Source organism: Chelonia mydas, chromosome 7 (genome assembly GCF_015237465.2).
Source record: "Chelonia mydas isolate rCheMyd1 chromosome 7, rCheMyd1.pri.v2, whole genome shotgun sequence".
NCBI lineage: Eukaryota > Metazoa > Chordata > Testudines > Cheloniidae > Chelonia > Chelonia mydas.
In genome coordinates, this window is record NC_057853.1 from 27873011 (window position 1) to 27895753 (window position 22743).

At 41.0% G+C, this 22743-nt stretch overlaps 1 protein-coding gene across 2 annotated transcripts in view; it reads left to right on the forward strand.

Moving 5' to 3' along the window:
- The first annotated feature begins 21554 nt into the window (after positions 1 to 21554).
- The window catches only part of DCP1A (decapping mRNA 1A), a 49940-nt gene continuing 48751 nt past the window's right edge, over positions 21555 to 22743 (forward strand). Inside the window, exon 1 of one of the 2 annotated variants that reach the window (XM_027830385.3) lies at positions 21555 to 21742. In XM_027830385.3, coding sequence (XP_027686186.2) covers positions 21608 to 21742 — 135 coding nt within the window. In that variant the 5' untranslated portion in view covers positions 21555 to 21607. The remainder of the gene's footprint in view (positions 21743 to 22743) is intronic. The other variant, XM_043550445.1, reaches the window with a different exon arrangement.

Below are 22743 nucleotides of genomic sequence, written 5' to 3' on the forward strand. Positions count from 1 at the left end.
GTAACAATGTATAAAGAACAAATAATTTGTTTAAGGAACGAGAGCAAGGGGAGCTTGTGCAGACACAGGCAGTTTTTGGTAACCTCAAGAGGCAGAACAATTATCAGTCTATTCCACTTAATTTCTCTTTTTAAATTAACAGCTGCATCTACCATGGGAGAAAGGAAAGAAGAGTACTGGGCTTTTTAGTCTCTAAGGTGGTTTGAGCAAATAAGACACTCAGCAGGCAAGTTTCAAAATTCTGCTCTAACATATGCCTCTTCATACTCACCAGGTTTTCTGTCTATAAAATGTTCTATACTTTACAAAACCAGATTAACAGTGTGGGGGAAGGAAGGGGAATAGCATCAGCACCTGATGTGATCAACTGTTAAACTGACAATATGAGGTGTTGATTCCGTTTTAAAAGATAATCCATAGCAAATTCTGCTCAGTTACACTCAGGCAGCCCTATAGACTTCAGTGTATCTCAGAATTAAGTCCCCCTTGCTCAGAGTAGTCAGTGCTGCATACACATCAATTCACCCTCTTTAAGTATCTTAGTATATTCTCCAGAAAGCTAGTATTGATTGCTGCTGAGTGTTCCATGATCATTTTACTGAAACCAATGGCATGTTAATGGGTAACAGCAGCCCAGCAGATGTGACAGGGGAGCAGCAGTGAAAGAGTTATCGTGCATTTCTACGATATACACTCTCCTTAGTTTCTACACAGACACCAGCATTTATTGGAGCTGAGTTGTACTATCATAAATAGTCTCATTAGGGTATAATAATAACTCCAACATGAAATGTTGTTTTGCATTTCTAAGTAGTCTGAGATTGCAATAATTTTGGGAGAGGAAAATAGAGGGTCTCCTCCAAGATACACAGCAATTTCTTTGCACTGTGGACCAGCCTCTTATCAGCGGTGTGCCTCAGTTTCCACACCTGTAAAATGAGGACTAAAAGAAAGTGTATCCACCTTTGGAAAGTGCTTTGTCATCTTGGATGATAGGTATTATAACATTGCAAAAGTAGATGACTATTATTGATCTCCTCCCCGGCAACAAGTACATCCCTTCCAATATGTGCCTAATCTCCATCCACCCAAAGAATTAAGGCCTCTGAAATGTAAGCCTCCCACACAGTAACATGTTACTACCCAGCCTAAAGGGCACAAATGTAATAACTGAGATCTTTAGATGAAAAATTATGTATTACAGAACATTCCGAAGATCGGTACATATTGTTACCCCTATTTTACAGAAGAGCATAACAAAATTAAGGCTCTGTGCACTTTTAAGGGAATGAATGAGCTCCAAAGAAGTGGGTCTACTCATGTGAGTAGGTGCTCATCAATGTGAATAACAAGTCTGCAAACAGGCCTTCTGAATTCTCCTAGTTTTGCGTCACTTTTTCATTACTGTCTTTCTCCTAAACATGATTTTGTTGTTACATCATATCCAAACGTTTGAGTATATGAATTGGTTACATTTTGAATCCATTCAGCATTTTTCTTTCTGGGAAATTAAATTAAATGAGCCAGTTAACAGGTCGGTGTCTCTTTCAGTGACAGATACATATATGGTATGCCGGAAATTGACTAGGCATCCGTACATTTTGCAGAATGTCCAACCCTAAAATAGACATCCCATCACTGCTTGGAACTTAGACCTTAATGAAAAGTTCCCACCTCCATGTAGGCAGAATGCCATCCTAACAGATGGGCATGAGTGTACGCAGCCAAAAGACTATGTACTGTACATGCATTGTGTGAGTGTGGAGGGCAAGGATTCCTAGCCAGGAATGTCCAAACAGCTGTGCATCCTAAACTTAGGTACCTATGAGTAAGGGGATGTGCCATAATTAATCCAGCTCAGAGCTGGATTAACTTTCAGCAATAAATAAAAAGTAGCTTCCATAGTGACATAAGGAGAATTTTGGCCCATTTATATGAAGTGATGCAGAGGAAGCACAGAGAGGCGCCAGTACAATGAGTTATTTTAGGGGGAGATTTCCAAAGCCACAAATCGGAGTTAGGCGCCCTACTCCCACTGCCTTTAAATGCCAGTTAGGTGCCTAACTGCCCTTTGTGCCTTTGAAAATATTTTCATTAGACATCTAAATGTTATAAATTATGTCCAGATTTATTTGTGCTACTAAAGTTGTGGGTGCAAATACAAAGAAAATCCCATTAAGAACAGAATGAAAATACAGGTACAAAAGCACTAAATATTTTTTATCATTCTGCAGAAGCCCAAAGAATCAAAGAATGTAGCTGACTTCTACATTTTAATATTGGCTATTGTTTATAATGTCTTATTACTTTACTTCTTATAACTTTGTAGCTAAATATTGCTGTTTCAATCTCCTTTTGGTCCACGATACCATTGGAAATGAGATAGTATTTTTAATAATTGTACCAGGTCACATTTTTCATTAAAAACCAATGCAGGAGTGGAGGATAGGGAGAGAAGGAAATAAAGAATTCAAAAACATTCATTCCTATAAAATATTCACAAACATCCATTCATTTTAACAGTATTCATGGCCCCCTGTATTCATTTTCCAAGAACAATGACAAGAGAGAATTTTTATTCATAAACAGGTTCTCAGAAAGAGAAAGTGCCTTAATGCTTCTATAAATGTATATTTGCAAGACTTCTGCTCCAGAAATGCATGCATCCGTCTTGAAAACTCTTGCTTCTCTCAGGAGCCATTCAAGAAACAATACCTTGTGATTCAGATAACCAATCACACAGCATAAAAAGTGAATTTTCACTAGCAAAAACCTGAAGTAATATTCATTATGAATAGTTTACAAATGAATTAATCAAATTAGCAAAAATCCACACTTGTACGCAGAAAATTTTGAACCAAAAAAAAAAAAAAGAAAAAAAAAGAGAGAAATTCCTCAAATAAATTGCTTGCTGCGAATATTTCACACAACTCTGAAAGAGACAGACTACAGAAACTTTTATCTCCCCGCTCTGTGCATTTGTTTTGGGTTGTGAAGAGATCATAGGGAGTGGAGGATAGTTAAATGAGTGTCTCTAATCCTGTCTGCTTTGCTTCAACAGGCCCTTCTGTGGCAGTGCAAGAAAAATATTGTCTTTTTAAAAAACGGTTGTACATGTGCTGAAATAATTAATTGATGCCCTCAGATTACCAACCATCTGCAACTTTTCCTTAGATGGTAAAACCTATATTTTAATAACTAGTCTTCATTTGTATTGGATTTTAGGCAATATGCCTTTGATCACTTAAAATAAAATGTAAATGACATTGCCCTTCAAACATCTCAGCAGCTGGCATGCTGCCAGTGAGCCATGGAGAGCACTCTGCACTCGTGTGTGCATTAAACTGACACTGTTACGTAAATTAGGCCCCCAAGTTGAAGGGTTATTCTAACAAAAATAAATTTACAATACCTGATATTAACAAAAATATTTTCAAGATTTTCTAAAAATGAAATGAAAATAGTAATTTGGGCTCTTTTAATTTAACTTAAACATTCTCCTGAAGCGTTTACCCCCCAACCTTTCAGCACTGGCTGGCTGTGATGTCTTGAACATTACGGCTCATGAATCACACTTCAGATCATGGAATGTTAAGTTTCAGAAGTTTACACAGCCTACTTGGCCAGCACCCATTACAGCTGGAATTTTTGATTAAGTGAGTCCATAAAAAAACCAGACTATTTATAATAGGGAATCCAACAAAAAATGTATGAACACAAAGTCATATGGGGCCCCTTTCTACATCAAAAGAGGGCACTTTGTATCCTCCACAGCACTATGAAAAGAAAACTCTCTTCATCCATTCAGCACCTCCCTAAAACTGAGTCTCCCAGTTTCTCTTGTAGAGGCAGGGTTGCTATCAAGAATTAAAGTAAATGGAAGGAAAGGAGTGTAGCTCCCCCTTTTCAGCCTGGCTTGGGACAGTAGCAGTGTGTCTCAGCTCCCCTTCATACATAGCTGGTGCACTGAGAGAACCCTCTCCTGTTTCAATCTTGTTTAACCAATGGGTACAATCATATTAAAAAGTTAGGGAGTAAGGGCACTGGGTGAGATTTAGAGCTGGACAGGAAATGACTTTTTTTTTCCTGATGAAAAATTTCAATGAACATTTTTAACAAAAATTTTCTTTGAAATATTTCTGGTTTTCATCAAAATATCAAAAACCTTTTTTTAAAAAAATTTTGGCAATGAAAACTTAAACCACTTAGTTTTAAACCATGTTTTGGTTGAAAACTGAAAAAAATTAGGGAGGAAATTAGGAGGAAGTGTTAGTGAAAAAAACAAAAATTTCTGCCAAAAACAGATTTTTTTCCCCCCCACAAAAATATTTGTTAATCCAAAAAGCAATTGTCACCAGAAAAAAGTTTCAGTGAAAATCTTTTGACTAGTGGGAATGCATCTGTTTTGCAGCAATGTTTCAAGGGACATCAACAATATACCAAAAAATGCGAGGGGTGGAGGGATGTGGGGGGGGGGAACACCCTTCTTACTGATTGCATCTGTCTGTGCCTACAGCCTTGCCTGTGCAAGGAACTACAACATTATACTCTCTCAATTGACCATTGACTTTGAGAGAGCCAGGACTTTATGCAAAATCCATGGACAAAAAAATGTTTACAACACCACCACATGTGGAAGCCCCCGTGACTTAAATTGGAATTTAAAGCAGGGAGCACCAGCAAAATTGAGTCCTAAATATTTAGGCCCTGATCCTCAGGTGATTTTGAGTATTGTTGAATGTAGCTGAGAAGATGGGGGAAATACATAGCCTTAGATCACCTCTGGTTCTCAGATCCAGAGGGCAATTTAGAACTACTTTAAATTGCACCAGTTTGTAGTGGTCCCTTGGTGACGCCAGCTGGAGATTGCCAGAATACAGCATGCTCTGAGAATGCCTTTGCTATCACAGCTAGAAAGGGGTGGCATAGAATCAGCTGTGCTATGTCTACTCTGCTGAGGATTTCAGCAGAATCCAAAGAAATCTTCAGCTGCCTCTTCAGTGTAGATTTAAGGCCCCTTTCCAGCACCAAAGTGGAACAGGCCTCAGTGTGGATCAGGATCTGGTTCTTAATATTTTAAATCTTTAGATAACGTAACACCCACAAATAACAAAAAATAAATTGTAAAGCTGAAATTTTACCCTTAACTCTCCACTCTGCACCAAAGTACTAAAAGGTATAAAATAAGTGTGCAATAATACAATCCAGATAGTACACACTGCAAAGTCAAAGCCATTACATTGTATGTTATGAAAGGAAGATGTTATTCTTCTTATTTTAACAGTGGATAAAAGAAAAGAAGTAAACATGTATCTGACATTACAACACAGGCAATAGCCCAATTTAAGGTAAATTCTGAGCTCTGTGTACATGGTCATAAATAGTGTGGTAGCCTCCTGTGCTAGAGTAGTCTGCACAGAGACAACCAACCATGAGGATGGCTGGGCCCAGCGTGGTATGTGGACACAGGCGATCTGTAGCTGTTCTTTGCATATTCAGTGAAAACCCATCATGAGACAAGAGAGGAGTTCATGCAAATAAGCTCCTCCCTCATTTCCCCACCGCCTCATTCTTAGCAGCCCTCCATAGATTAAGATTCTAGTTTCTCCTGAATTGTGCACCTGCAGTGCAAGGGAAATGGGCTAAAAACCTCTGCTGCAAAAATAAGATGACTAACTCCTTTGAGTGCAAAATTTTCCTGACTGGCTGGTAGTGTGGGTGTCCTTCAGTATTATGGGAACTGATTTTCTCTCTGGCTGACAGCTCTGTTCTGGAATAGCAGCATGTGGGCCCTTGAAGGTTCCCCTTGTCTGTCTGACCATCAGTCAAAGAGAAATCTCCCCACACCTCTAAGCGCACACACACACACGAAATAGGGAAAGCAAAGTTTACAATCAGGGCCTACCCATCACCAGCCTCCATGCCCAGCTGTTGTCAACCTTATATTGCACTCTTGGGCAGGTGAGGAATTGGGTAGCTGTGTGAGCACTAACCTTAGACCACCATGGCTGTGGCGCTCAGCTGAGCTACCCAGCTCTGAAAGGCACCATGCCAGAGAGGGAGATACAGCCAAGATTTGGTCTTTAGGCTATTTTTCCATATGTATATTATTTACACTGCAGTTCTCAAATATATATTAAATATAAGCACTTCAGAAATATCAGAGCTTATCATCATGCAATTAAATATAAGTTTAAATATGTGTACAAATTTTGAAAATCAGCTTTATTCATCCTATCGATCATGAGGGCTTGGAAAGACACATTACAGCCTCTCTTGGAAATTGATACTCAGACAGTTTTTAAATAGTCATTTCTGATTATTACAGTCAGTTGAGCAAATTCTTATTAGCTCACCAACCACTGACCTGACGCAATGCATTACCTCTGTACAAGCTCTTCGGGTGCATCATTTCAGTGCATTAAGTGCACATGGTAAAGTCATTTCAGTATGAAAAACTACTTGGAAAAAGTTACTATGTACATGTGGTAGATGGTTATAAAGCTCAGTGTCTTGGCTCGTTTTCTTTTCTTTTCAAAACACACCAAACTAATTAGACCACCCAAAGTGTGGAGTAATCATTTACCAAGTTTTCATTTTTAAAATAAAGTTGATTTTCACAGTTACTGGATTATAAAACAATTTAAAATATTTTACTGGCTGACTGCCATTTTGTTTTACACAGGTATAATTTCAAATAGGTCAAAGTGATTTTAAAAAAAATCAGAAAAATCTATTCACTCCCATTCTGAAAACTTATTTACTAGGCTGTGAATTCTCAAAGACAAGATGAGTGATAGCACAGAAGGTTGTTACAGAAATAGACTTTGGATTAGGTCCCCATTGAGGAATGGTTGTGACAGGCTGAAGGGATTCCCCAACTCACTTGTCCTTGCCTGAAGGAAGAACATTGGCTGAAAAGACTGTGGGTATTAAAATGACTACTCATTTCTGAGAGGAATATAGATAGTCCAACCTGCAGACAAAAACCTCTCATAAAACAACAGGTAAGATTCTGTGCTAAGCATCTAAGAGGCATGGCACAGAATTTAGCCTGGGGGAGGGGAGCTATGGTGGCTTTAAGCCACCTTTGCACATCTTCCAATCCTGGGCTGCTCTGGGGCTGGAAAGGCCCCCAGCATAAAGACAGCCCTGGGGGCCTGTCTAAGTTAGGACAGCCATGGAGGCTGCTATATATGCTGCAGTCATGCCTGGAATCCCCACAGCACTGTGTGCTATCTCACCCTGCCACACACACACAAACTAAAACACCTCTCCCGCCCTGCTCCAAGCACACCCCTAGACCAGAACTTGCAAGGGGATACTCACAAGACACATACCTACATGGCTGTCTTCTGCAGTGCCTACACAAAAGGAATCCTCCCCTGTGGGGAATCAGAGCTTTTGGGTGACTTTATGCCATTTTGGCATAAAGGGCACACAGCAGGGATAAGGATCTCACCTGACATATCTACTCTATTATGTTGTGATAGTTCTTAATTTGAGGGCAAAGTGTAAAGTTTCCCCTTTCCCAGTGTAATGCCTTCTCTACCCTCAAGTCGCCCATCCTTCCTTCCAGCTTATTTCCCAGCAAGCCCTTCCTAAACTAGGCAATTGTGGTGGGAAGCTTATTGTGCTTTTGGGTGTAACTACCAGGGGCGGAATTTATCCCGATAAGGGGACACTGTATCCTGTGTGGCTATGGCATTGGATTCTGTGAGACAAAGTAAGTACTGGAGAAGGCTGACAGTGAGTTACACCCAGGATTAAATAAGCTTTATGTCTTTGATGTCTGAATATATATCTCTCTTCTAGTTAATAGCCCAAACCTAGTCTTTGTGCCAAGCCCAAGTAAACAGACTGGAACAGGAATGGGAGATGTTTTATGTCAATGGGTGGTAGTGGAATCTACCTTTCTAGAGCTACAGAAGAGCTGCTTCTTGGTCACTTTTGCAGCCTAAGGACTATAGGCACATCTGCAACTGGTGCCTCTACCCTACAAGGAATTTTGTTGTTAGATCAGCATAATGTTCAATCCACCAACCCCTCATGCAGTTTACCACCAATACCATCCCTGGCCAAGTGGAAAGATCCCAAATCATGAGAGGCCAATTCTCTGGTCAGACTTAATAATAATACCTTGAACTTTAATGCTTTACACATAATGACTACAATGATGGGTGTCATTATCTTCATTTTACACGTGGGGAAACTGAAGCACAGAGCGATGAAGTGACTTAGTAACACACAAAATGGCAGTGCCCAGAACAGAACCCAGGATTCCTGACTCCCACTCCAGTGCCTTCTACACTTGATGTTTCTGAGTAATACAAAAAGCTACCAAAGAGACATCATGCCTCTCTACATTACATTCCTTCCTATCCATGCTATGAATGTCTGAAAAGTTCTAGAAATTATTTAGTCTCATAATGGGGTGCATCCTATATAGGTACTGTACTATATATACCAAGATAAACTACTAAAAATACACATTACTTCTTGAAAGAGTCATCCTTTACTAGCTTATTTTTTAAGGCAGACACCTCTGGAATGCAAGAAATGCCACATACTGCAGTGCCCTTAGATAAATTTATTACCAGTCATATGTCTCACTTACAACTTAGTTTCAGAGTAGCAGCCGTGTTAGTCTGTATTCGCAAAAAGAAAAGGAGTACTTGTGGCACCTTAGAGACTAACCAATTTATTTGAGCATAAGCTTTCGTGAGCTACAGCTCACTTCATCGGATGCATTCAGTGGAAAATACAGTGGGGAGATTTCTATACATAGAGAACATGAAACAATGGGTGTTACCATACACACTGTAACCAGAGGGATCACTTAAGGTGAGCTATTACCAGCAGGAGAGCGGCGGGGTGGGTGAGGGAGGGGGGGAAGGATAGAGACTGGGAGTGGATGGGTCATTACACAAAGTAAAACTATTTCCCCATGTTTATCCCCCCCCCCAACCCCCCACTGCTCCTCAGACGTTCTTGTCAACTGCTGGAAATGACCCATCCACTCCCAGTCTCTATTCAAGCCTAAGTTAATTGTATCCAGTTTGCAAATTAATTCCAATTCAGCAGTCTCTCATTGGAGTCTGTTTTTGAAGGTTTTTTGTTGAAGTATTGCCACTTTTAGATCTGTAATCGAGTGACCAGAGAGATTGAAGTGTTCTCCAACTGATTTTTGAATGTTATACAAAAAGAAGGATTCTGGGTGGACTCCTCCTGAAGTTCGAAACAACAGACTGGACTTCTACATAGAGTGCTTCCGCCGACGTGCATGGGCTGAAATTGTGGAAAAGCAGCATCACTTGCCCCATAACCTCAGCTGTGCAGAACACAATGTCATCCACAGCCTCAGAAACAACTCTGACACCATAATCAAAAAGGCTAACAAAGGAGGTGCTGTCATCATCATGAATAGGTCGGAATATGAACAAGAGGCTGCTAGGCAGCTCTCCAACACCACTTTCTACAAGCCATTACCCTCTGATCCCACTAAGGGTTACCAAAAGAAACTACAGCATTTGCTCAAGAAACTCCCTGAAAAAGCACAAGAACAAATCTGCACAGACACAGCCCTGGAACCCCGACCTGGGGCATTCTATCTGCTACCCAAGATCCGTAAACTTGGAAATCCTGGACGCCCCATCGTCTCAGGCATTGGCACCCTGACAGCAGGATTGTCTGGCTATGTAGACTCCCTCCTCAGGCCCTACGCTACCAGCACTCCCAGCTATCTTTGAGACACCACTGACTTCCTGAGGAAACTACAATCCATCGGTGATCTTCCTGAAAACACCATCCTGGCCACTATGGATGTAGAAGCCCCCTACACCAACGTTCCACACAAAGATGGACTACAAGCCGTCAGGAACAGTATCCCCGATAATGTCACGGCAAACCTGGTGGCTGAACTTCGTGACTTTGTCCTCACCCATAACTATTTCACATTTGGGGACAATGTATACCTTCAAATCAGCGGCACTGCTATGGGTACCCGCATGGCCCCACAGTATGCCAACATTTTTATGGCTGACTTAGAACAACACTTCCTCAGCTCTCGTCCCCTAATGCCCCTACTCTACTTGCACTACACTGATGACATCTTCATCATCTGGACCCATGGACAAGAAGTCCTTGAGGAATTCCACCATGATTTCAACAATTTCCATCCCACCATCCACCTCAGCCTGGACCAGTCCACACAAGAGATCCACTTCCTGGACACTACGGTGCTAATAAGCGATGGTCACATAAACACCACCCTGTACCGGAAACCTACTGACCGCTATTCCTACCTACATGCCTCCAGCTTTCATCCAGACCACACCACACGATCCATTGTCTACAGCCAAGCTCTACGATACAACCGCATTTGCTCCAACCCCTCAGACAGAGACAAACACCTACAAGATCTCTATCAAGCATTCTTACAACTACAATACCCACCTGCTGAAGTGAAGAAACAGATTGACAGAGCCAGAAGAGTACCCAGAAGTCACCTACTACAGGACAGGCCCAACAAAGAAAATAACAGAATGCCACTAGCCATCACCTTCAGCCCCCAACTAAAACCTCTCCAACGCATCATCAAGGATCTACAACCTATCCTGAAGGACAACCCATCACTCTCACAGATCTTGGGAGACAGGCCAGTCCTTGCTTACAGACAGCCCCCCAACCTGAAGCAAATACTCACCAGCAACCACATACCACACAACAGAACCACTAACCCAGGAACCTATCCTTGCAACAAAGCCCATTGCCAACTGTGTCCACATATCTATTCAGGGGACACCATCATAGGGCCTAATCACATCAGCCACACTATCAGAGGCTCGTTCACCTGCACATCTACCAATGAGATATATGCCATCATGTGCCAGCAATGCCCCTCTGCCATGTACATTGGTCAAACTGGTCAGTCTCTACGTAAAAGAATAAATGGACACAAATCAGACGTCTTATAACATTCAAAAACCAGTCGGAGAACACTTCAATCTCTCTGGTCACTCAATTACAGACCTAAAAGTGGCAATACTTCAACATAAAAACTTCAAAAATAGACTCCAACGAGAGACTGCTGAATTGGAATTAATTTGCAAACTGGATACAATTAACTTAGGCTTGAATAGTGGCTGGGAGGGGATGGGTCATTACACAAAGTAAAACTATTTCCCCATGTTTATCCTCCACCCCCACCGCTCCTCAGACATTCTTGTCAACTGCTGGAAATGGCCCACCTTGATTATCACTACAAAAGGTTCTCTCCCCCCAACCACACCCCCCCGCTCTCCTACTGGTAATAGCTCATCTTAAGTGATCACTCTGGTTACAGTGTGTATGGTAACACCCATTGTTTCATGTTCTCTATGTATATAAATCTCCCCACTGTATTTTCCACTGAAAGCATCCGATGAAGTGAGCTGTAGCTCACGAAAGCTTATGCTCAAATAAATTTGTTAGTCTCTAAAGTGCCACAAGTACTCCTTTTCTTTTTACAACTTAGTAATTGCCGCTTCTCAGTTTAATTAAGAAGCATGCAAACACAAATTCTGAAACTTAAAGGATGAGCTCAAATTCCAAAGGGCTACAGACATATCAATGAAAATTAAAAATAGCTAAGGGACCATTACATAATACAAAAAGATCTTTGCAGGAAAGTAATAATGTAAGCAAACAATAATGCTCTAAAAGTTCTACTTAATATCTGCATAATAAAATCTTTGATAAAATTAGAAACCTGAAATTATTCCACTATTATCTTCTACCAAGGTAATTATCTCAAAATTGTCATGTGTAATTTAAACAATCTGCTGCCACTATATAATTTGTGGTATATTTTCTCAGTCCTGTACACAGTAGAATCTAGCTAATCCTCAATTTGCTAATTTGCAAAATTTATAATCCACAAAAGAAAACTGGCAGGCTCTCCCTATCTCTCAACAACAGGTCTAATAGCACAGGCTGCAGTAAGCTCTCATGTTTCTGAGAGATCACTGTTTTTATAAAATCATTATATTCACAAAATATACCCAACTTGTCAAACTAAATGAACAATGGACACTCTGTTATACTGCCTCCTTGCTTTTGTACTGTATTTAATTCCCTTGCTAATTTGCAAAAAATTGGGGATTTGCAATAGGTATCCCTGTCAGTAGTCAAATTAGCAAGGTTCTGACATATACAGCATCTGTATCCGCATCATCCACGCTTATATTTAGATATTGTGTAAAATAAGAGAAAACCTAGGCAAAGACACAGGAAATATCCATATATTTCTTAAATTAAATATGTAATAGCAATAAAAAAACAGTGCACCATGCTTGTTTCTACTGCACTTTTAACCTGCCATCATTGGAAGGATGATATCCGAAAATAAATTGTACTGAATTTTTGGATAAATTCAGTCAGAAAGACTGATATTTCACTAAATATTTATGCAAAATGTACAGAAAATAAAAAACAGAAATAATATCTCTCTAGTTATGATTTGAATTTATGATAAAATGCTGTTTTTACCATGTATTGTTTTCACTGATTGTTCATACCTAATAGTGCAAAGGATACAATTTCTGAACCAAACCTAGGTGCCACAGCTGAAAATTTTACACTTTTACTTGTCTGATTTCACCACTTACCTTCCTCAGATAAGAGCTGTCATATTTTTGATGCAAATTCCAGCGATTTACGTGTTTCAAACTGGCAGGCAGACAGTGTCTTCCTAGAAAAGTTGCCACACTTGCACAATCCCCAAATGAAATGGCATTGCAGGTTAGAAGGATACAGGAGATTGGATTACCTGTCTGCACCAGATCATTGTTTCTAGGAGATAATCTGTAAATTATTAATCCTTCTAATGTTCTTGAGCAATGTAAGGAGGGCTGTGTGTGACCTATTTCAACCTCTTGTACCACTGCTGTGGGAACAGCTTTATTGCACAAGTGAAATTGGTTATTTTCAGTGGCCCTTAGTTTTATTTAATTATAAATGTAATTTATTGCCTTTTCTTTAGATAATGGTTAGTTAGCATCTGTTAGAAGAATCACAACTCTTGATAATACTTAAATCCCAAACTGCAGGGAAATAAATGTTCTTTTGTGTCATTATACTTGTACTTTATTAAATTACATGGTTTCAATAATGCAGTTTTTTTCTAATGCTTCCTGCTTCCCATCAGTTCCTACAAGATTTTACCAGCTGCAAGGGAAAAAAGAGATAGCACATCAAATCACATTAGGTTGCTCTCTCTTTCTCATCATGTGAGGCCCAAAGGTGAGTTAATTCAAGCCTTCCAGCTAATCTGAAACAGAGGTTGGAACAAATACTGCTTGAAGTTTATATAAAATTATTTATTTAGGCATAAACATTTAAAAAGATGAATTCTTCACCTTTATAATAGTAAATGAAGAAGAAGAAAGTCCATCCACCCTGCTCTATAAAACATCACAATTAGGGCTGTCGATTAATCGCAGTTAACTCATGTGATTAACTCAAAAAAATTAATCGGGATTAATCGCAGTTTTAATCACATTGTGAAACAATAGAATACCAAATTAAATGTATTAAATATTTTTGGATGTTTTTCTACATTTTCAAATATATTGATTTCAATTACAACACAGAATATAAAGTGTACAGTGCTCACTTTATATTATTTTTTTATTACAAATATTTGCACTATAAAAATTTTAAACAAAAGAAATAGTATTTCGCAATTCACCGCACAGAAGTACGATAGTGCAATCTCTTTAATGTAAAAGTGCAACTTATAAATGTAGATTTTTTTTGTTACATAACTGCACTCAAAAACAAAACAATGTAAAACTTTAGAGCCTACAAGTCCACTCAGTTCTACTTCTTGTTCAGCCAATCGCTAAGACAAACAACTTTGTTTACATTTAGGGGAGATAATGCTACCCGCTTCTTATTTACAATGCCACCTGAAAGTGAGAACAGGCATTCCCATGGCACTTTTGTAGCCGGCATTGCAGGTATTTACGTTCCAGATATGCTGAACATTCGTATGCCCCTTCATGCTTCGTTCCAGAGGACATGCTTCCATGCTGATGACGCTTGCTAAAAAATAATGCGTTAATTAAATTTGTGACTGACCTCCTTGGGGGAGAGTTGTATGTCTCCTGCTCTGTGTTTTACCTACATTCTTCCATATATTTCATGTTATAGCAGTCTCGGATGATGACCCAGCATGTTGTCTGTTTTAAGAACACTTTCACTACAGATTTGACAAAACGCGAAGAAGGTACCAATGTCAGATTTCTAAAGATAGCTACAGCATTCAACCCAAGGTTTAAGAATCTGAAGTGACTTCCAATACCTGAGAGGGATAAGGTGTGGAGCATGCTTTCAGAAATCTTAAAAGAGCAACACTCCGATGCAGAATCTACAGCATCCGAACCACAAAAAGAGAAAATCAACCTTCTGCTGGTGGCATCTGACTCAGATGATGAAATTGAACATGCATCGGTCTGACTGCTTTGGATCGTTACTGAGCAGAACCTGCCATCAGCATGGACGCATGTCCTATGGAATAGTGGTTGAAGTATGAAGGGACATATGAATCTTTAGCGCATCTGGCACGTAAATATCTTGCAACACCTGCTACAACAGTGCCATGCGAAGATCAGTTCTCACTGTCAGGTGACATGGTAAACAAGAAGTGGGCAGCATTATCTCCTGCACATGTAAACAAAACAAACTTGTTTGAGCGATTGGATGAACAAGAAGTAGGACTGAGCGGACTTGTAGGCTCTAAAGATTTACATTGTTTTAGTTTTGAATGCAATTATTTTATGTGCATAATTCTATATTTGTAAGTTCAACTTTCATGATAAAGAGATTGCATTACAGTACTTGTATGAGGTGAATTGGAAAACACTATTTCTTTTATTTTTACAGTGCAAATATTTATAATAAAAAAATATAAAGTGAGCACTGCGCACTTTGTTTTCTGTGTTGAAATTAAAATCAATATATTTGAAAACGTGGAAAACATCCAAAAATATTTAAGTAAATGGTATTCTATTCTTGTTTAACTGCACGATTAATCACAATTAATTTTTTTAATCGCTTGACAGCCCTAATCACAATTTAAATTCTTACAAGTGAAAACTACACCAAAGTCATTTGTAGTGAATAAATATATAAATAATATATTTTACTGTTATTGCACCTTTCATCCAAGGAGCTCAAAATACTTCACTATGTATTATTATCTCAGTTTTAAGTGACGAAACCAAAGCACAATAGTAAATCAACTAGCTCAAAGTCTCTGTCAGTCAGTCGTTGGTGGAACCAGGCAGACAACTCATTTCCTAACTCTCAAGTCTCTGTTCTAATTATTAGACCACGCTGCCTCCCTGAAAGAAACCAATACAGTGCATGTGTAGCACACATGAATAATACCATACGCTGCAACATTCTTTCAGAGTAAATGTAGCCTATTTGTGTGCACAAAGCTGGATGAAATCCCAGGACCCTATTTTTCCTCTCCCTGTCTCTGTAAAGTGACAATTCCACAAACACATGAGTAACTTTGCATATCTGAGTAGTCCCTGAGAAATTTAGTTATACAAATTATTGCTTTGCTGTAATACTCCATAATGAATTTGCAGAGGTCCTAATAACGTGTATCATTAGATAATACCCTGGTCTGAGGGCTTAACATCTGGTGAGCCAGGTAGGACATGATGAACTGTGAAAAACCATAGAATTTGTTGTTGACTGTCCCAAAAAAGATCTTAGATGTACATGTCGAGCAGCCTCATTGTAGTGATAACAGAAAAGTGATTTCAAAACAAAAAAATTAACCCTGGTAACCAAGGAAGGAAGGACATTAGGAGACAGAAGTGGTGACCAAACAGCACAGCTGAATACCTACAGTACCTTTCCAAAGCTCTCAGGAAAAAACAATAGAAAATGTTGTTGCTTGCAACTACTGTGGCTGGTAATAAGATTTAGGAAAACGTTCATATAAAGGTGGAAAAATATTTATCTCAGTCAAAAATAAGCATCTATCATCCTGAATCTCTGTGAGGGTTCAGCATCTACCCATGCTGAGCACATTGCAGATTCGGGGCCTATAAGACATTGTGATTCCTGGGACAGAGTGCAGTAAAACTTCAAGGAAAAGTCATTTTGCTTTAATTAAGAATATAAAGAGTTACTTGAATAGCAAAGAGTAGGAAGAGTCAGATTATTGGGGAACGTCAAGGCTGCTGAAGCTAAAAGATCAAAATCTACAACCCACAGTACGCAAAAGAATACAATTGAAATATTCTTTTAAAAAAATAAGCAACTTTAAAAATGCTAATTACTTGCTGAAATTACAATTAAAACAAAAAAATTTTAAAGTTGAACCCTAGCAAAAAGCTGTCATTCTCACTTGTTGAAACCAGTTTAAGAGAAACCAATTTTAAAAAATGGGAGAAATGGGCAGCCCTTACCAAAAGGACAAATAAGCTTTAGCAGTCTGGGTCATGGAAGGAAAAGTAAAATAAAAATCTACAATAAGGCATAAATCATGGAAGTGATAATCAGGGCAGCTAGCTCAGGTCAGAGCCTGAGTAGCAGGAGCCTGCTTAATAGTTCTCTTTGTAGAATCAGCAACACAGTATTGCTAAAATTAAAAGTAATTAAACTGAAAATGACATCGTAAACGAGTAGTCCAAGTTACAAAACCACTCTTATGGTTCAAGAAAAAACATAGCTAAGCAGCCTCAAGAAAGGGAGTATGCTAACTGCAGAAAATTGGAGAATGACAGTACTTGTGACCATAGTTTCACATGGGGAAGCAAAGAACACTACCTTCATGGATGTCATGCAAATTTGCCTCTGTGACTGCTGGACCACAGTCTACTCCCAAGGAGACTTTTCATATCCCACGTACAGCGGCTGGGCTTTTGAGAATGATATGAGATGCACAGACTGGGCATATTCAATGAATTCTTCCAGCGTCCTAACCAAAGCAGCAAACTGTTTTCTGGTGACTTTCAGTCAGCCAGGGAAGAAATAGAAGGTGATTTCAAATTGAAGACCTAAGGTCTGAAGAAGAGTTATCAGAAACTCTGGGGAAATTTTCATTATCATCTGCTCTGCAAAAGATAGTAAAATGGGGAGAAGCAGAAAGGAAGATCCCATAAACAGAGCTCCAGTCCAGGGACCTGACCATCAATGGAGATAGCTTGTCCTGGCAAAAGCAGACCATTGGTAGAGGAGAAGGAGAATCGCTATCCTTTAGTTTGTTTTAATTTTACATTATGTAGTAGGATATAACTTTGTATTTTTCTAGCCTGTGAAACCTTGATTGAATAATTGAAATATAGAAAATAAAGTACTTTTAATTTGTTGAAGCACAACAAATGGAAAACATCCTACACAAACAGAAAACACCAAAAGATTGTTATGAACATCACCCCACTTCTGTCCATGTCAGTACAAGAAATGAAAGTATAGAATAATAGGTGAACATATTCCCACCACTAACTGCTGCATAACTCAGAGGAGGACAAAGAGATTCACAATATACAATAGCTACTGAACAATCCTACCAGGATGCAACATTTACACAGAGATCTAAGTTTGAGGCTAAGCACATACTTCAGTGTACTTCAGGGCGGAGGAAGCAGATGGGAGCCCACACTATTCATTCATTTCTGATATAAAATATCACACAATGAGGCACCAGCAGAGAAGAAGGGAAAGGAGAACAAACCGGCTAGAATGTGGAACTAGGGTTAGAGGATGAAAATAATCCATTAACCAAAACTCCCACTTGATTCTGTTATCAGTGCTCTTCATGTTTCACTTTTAATTCAAGATGCAGTAAAGAAGATCTGGCATTGCAGAAAGCTGCCCTTTGTCAAGATTTTCTCATTACATTAATTTGAAAGCTATGTTTGCTTTAGAGCAGGCTTGTCTGAGCCTGACATGAAGACGAGGATCATCCTCTTTGTTGCAACCATTAGAAACATTACTGAGATCCAAAGTTCAAAAGGATTTTTAAATTTTTGTACATATTTCCTTCATTCTCTAGAATGTTAGACACCCTTTTGGTTTAAAATAACTTTCAAATAAATTTTTTGTTTTCTCCTTTTCGTACCTGTTTTCCCTCCATTTAATACAGAAAAGAATAGTACTCAACCAGTTTAACTCACAATATACAGCATTTTACCTCATCATAGATGCCATTTTCTGCCCTTGTAAGCCCCCATTAAAGTTAACAGACTTGGGGTTAGATTGTACCAGATACAAGGGAGGCCTGAGTAAAGGACAATGTGGAGTGATACTGCCCCTAGGATTGCTTGAGGTGAGATTGTGTCACAGGGATGCACAATCCTATCTTGAGCTTCTGGATGCACAGTGGGTGTGCAGACTGCACCCTCCTTGAACCTTTCAAATGTTAATCCTTTAGGATGGGGGAGCCTGTTCTTCTGGTGCAGCCCACTCAGCAAGCCCTGGACTCCTCCCTGACCTTTTTGAGCAATGCAAGACTCCCAGGGCACCTGACAAGAAAAGTTCTTCATTCTTGTAAGGGGTATGCACAAGGTGAGAAGGTTCCTCCACTCTGTGTATCAGTACATGTGCACTTTACAGTCTGGCCCTTAATGGAAATTATGCAAGAATGCTGAAAAGCAGAATTTGGTCCTAGCTTTGTACACCTGCATCACAAATTATATCAACAGCATTCTGACAATAGTGTTTGCTAGTTTACTACTACTGCAGAGCCAATAGAAGACAAAACTTTACGGGTTATATCAGGCCTTCCAGCTGCAAAACCCCTGGAAGGGAGACAGAGAACCTAGGAACACCATAAGGTTTACCTTGTGAACTTTTCAACTATTGCACCCCTCATAAGATTTGGGGATCAGGGAGGAGGCAGGACTTTGTACATTCCTCGTAAATAAACAGGATTTCATCAAAACAAATACCAGACTCCACTCTCAATTTCTACTCCCAACTGGAACAACCTGCAGGGCCCCAGACTTTGACTAGCTACATGGTCTAAAGAGGTAGCATTATGAAGGCTTTTCACAAAATAAAACCAGTTCCCCTAAGATCAAATTAAATGCAAAAAACCCACAAATGTGAGGTTTTCAAACCATTTTATGACAGGTTTCAGAGTAGCAGCCATGTTAGTCTGTATTCGCAAAAAGAAAAGGAGTACTTGTGGCACCTTAGAGACTAACCAATTTATTTGAGCATAAGCTTTCGTGAGCTACAGCTCACTTCAGCGGATGCATTCTGCAGTTTCCACAGTATGCATCCGATGAAGTGAGCTGTAGCTCACGAACGCTTATGCTCAAATAAATTGGTTAGTCTCTAAGGTGCCACAAGTACTCCTTTTCTTTTTGCAAACCATTTTATGAATATTTTGCTCAGTCCCCTACTACACATATATAGTTACATTAAATAGGCTTTGGATGGGACATAAACCCACATGTTTCAGTGCAGCAACAAACCTCTAAATACAAGGGCTTAGAAAAAAAATATTGCCTATAGGCAGGTTATTCCATGTTTTTTCCATAACTGTCAACTACATTTGCTGAACTTCAGGGAGGAAGGATGGTCCAGTGTTTAGGGCAATAACATAGGGCTTGGGAGACCTGGTTTCAAGTCCCTCCTTTAGCACAGATCTCCAGTGTGACTTTGGGCAAGTCACTCAGCCTCAGAACCCCATCTGTAAAATGGGGATAAGAGTGTTTCCTTGCCTCATAGGAGTGTTGTGAGGCTGAATACATTAAAGATTGCAAGATACTCTGGTAATGGAGGCCATGTAAATACCTAAGATAGATAAACTTGGAGTGCTGGCTACTGTCAGAGACATAATATTGGACTAGTTGAACCACTGGTCTGATTCAGCAAGGCTCTCTCTATAAACCAGTAGTATCCATCAGGCCCAATTTTAATCAAAGCAAATAAACTGAGGCTCCACATCCATGTGTGCTAGAGGCATTACCTATATATGTCAATGATTAATGCTGTAGCCCTGTTGGTTCCAGGATATTATGGTGGGTGAGGTAATATCTTTTACTGGACCAAATTCCATTGGTGAGAGACTAGAGAGTCAAGCTTTCGAGCTACACAGAGCTCTTCAGAATACTTTCTCCAGACCTGAAGAAGAGCACTGTGTAGCTCATAATCTTGTTCCTCTCACCAACAGAAGTTGGTCCAAGAGAAGACATTACCTCACCCACCTTGTCTCTCTAACGATTAATGTAACACATTAGGATGCTAAAGTATTTATAATACAACAGCCTTTACCTTAGCATGTTGCAGAGGGTCAGACGAGCTTGTTTCTGTGCACATGGCTTATCCAGATGTGGGAAAACTGACCAAATGGAGAGTGACCTGTGAATCTCCCCACTAGACCAGTAGCTCAAGGGAAACAAGCTCAGGGCCAGAATAAGAAGGCAGGGCACGAGGGAAAGCCTCACCCCATAAGTGCCTATTCCCTTATTTTGTCCTCTCACATAATTGCCAACAAGGCCCTGAGGCAACCACCTGCTCCTCCTCCTCCTTCTTCACCCCAGCAGCTTCATATTAACTGGGCACCATTACGGAGTGGGAAAGCCCCCCTGGTAAGCAGGAAGAGTCCTGCAGGCCTCTTAGCTGTGTGAGAGACTTTAGGTGGAGCTGGAGCTAGCACACAGGAAATCTGAAATAAAACCCTATAAGGCCATTTGCTTTTGAATCCCACCATGCTGTCAACAGTTCCTTGTTCAGGGTTGGTAAATCCCACAGGACTCAGGGGTCAATAACCCTGCTTGGAGTGTGTACAAGGGTGTGGGATAGCCAGGTCCATGGGAGGCCCCTCAGGGCTCTGGGGACACATCTCTACTGGAATGGAGAGTACAACCTCAGGGATTCAAGCCAAGGACAGGAATCTGCTGGGCCAGGAGCGATGGAACCCCTGGGGCTCCAGGTGTCGGGGAAGGAGGAAAAGGTCCTGCGGAGCTCCTGGGAGAGGTCCATGGTGGGAGTGTTACTGGTTTTTGCAGAGGTGCCTGGGGATGCAGGTAGGGGTGTCAGTCCCTCCGGATTGTCTTCAATAGAAGATTAAGCTCTGTTACCTAATATGATGCTAAACACGATTTTGCAGCAAGTGCAGACAGGGATTAGCGTGTTCAGCCTCTGTCAGGTGCCATCCACAGGCCCAGTCTGCACTGACCGCAAAGTCGTGTTCAGCGCCAGGCTAGCTAGCACCACCTCGTTTTCTAGGGCAGGCAAACTCTCCGACTGCCCAGCTCGGGGCAGATCCTTACTAGGGAGGCCTGAGCCCGCCGGGGTGCCTGGGGGCTCTGTACTCGGAGCAGTGCCTTGCCGAGGAGCTGGGGTTCCCGGGCACAAGTCCCCGTTAGGAGCTCTGCGGGGGTACGGGGAAGGGTGCTGGCTCCCTGACAGCTTCCCGGGCGGCCGGCGGGCCGCAGCCCTGCGCCCGGCAAACGGAACCAAAGCGCAGCGGCTGCAGGGCGGAACGGGCAGCGCCGAGGCCGCAGTACCCGGGCGAGAGCAGGGAAGGCTGCACACGTGACTCCGCGCTGCTCGCTCTCTCCGCCTCCGCTTCCTCCCGGGATCCAAGATGGAGTCGCTGAGTAAAGCGGGACAGGAGATGAGCCTGGCGGCCTTAAAGCGGCACGATCCCTACATCACCAGCATCGCCGACGTGACCGGCCAGGTCGCGCTCTACAGCTTCAGCCCCAAAGCCAACGAGTGGGTAAGTGGGGAGCTGGAGCCTGCCTTCCGCCCGCCCCCTACGAGAGCTACAGATCCCTCCCCCTAGCCGTGTGGCGAGACACCAACCCCCCCACCCCGCGTTCCCCCCGGAAGAGAGCTGGGCACAGGCCCTGCCCCTACTCCCGGGGAGCGGACACCGACACACACACTCGTTCCCTATCATCAGCGCGCGGATGTAGCCACTGACCCCCCCTGCCCCTTTCCCGGGAGAAACCGAAACACCCCTCACCAGTGCGGAGTGGCAGCCCCAGACCCGCCCTTCCTCTCCCCCCACCGGGACTGGCGGCTACAGGGGTCAGGGCCGTTCAGATTATGGGACTGTGATTTGCGGGGTAGGGGCTGTGACTCTGAGAAGTTTGGGATCTTCACACCTTCCCTCCCCCCAGCAGCTCGGACTCTTCTTAGGCTGTGGAGACCATTTAAATCAGAGGAAACACCAGACAGAGTGAAATGGAATGTATGATAGGAAAGAACAGACTTTCCTTGTGACATTGCTTGAATGTATGCTATTATAATTGTAGCACATATTGTAGTCTAGCCTGTCACCCTTTTTACTCTCACTCTTTTGTTTTTGTAGATTTTTTTTTTTTTTTTAATATTTGTGTGTGTGTACACCTTTTTAGTTGTCACTTTCCACTAGCTGGTAACGTTGAGGTCCACAAAGTCTGGGATTTGAGAAATGTTGAAAATGACTGTTTTGCTTAAATAAAATTTCTGTTTAATTTCAAGAATGTTTTTCAGTTTTGAAAATAAAGGCCATCAATATACACTACATTGCTAAAAAAGAAGGTAGCATGTGTGTAAAGAGATTTGGGATTACTTTTTAAAAAATCTTGTCAAAGACACATAGGCTTCCAGTTACATGGTTGTAACTGAGTAGCCTCTGAGATCTCAGTCCTGCAAAAACGTAAGCATGTGCGTAACTTTCCACATGAGTAGTCCAGTTGAACTCAGAGTTATCTGCAGGAGTCAGATGTTATT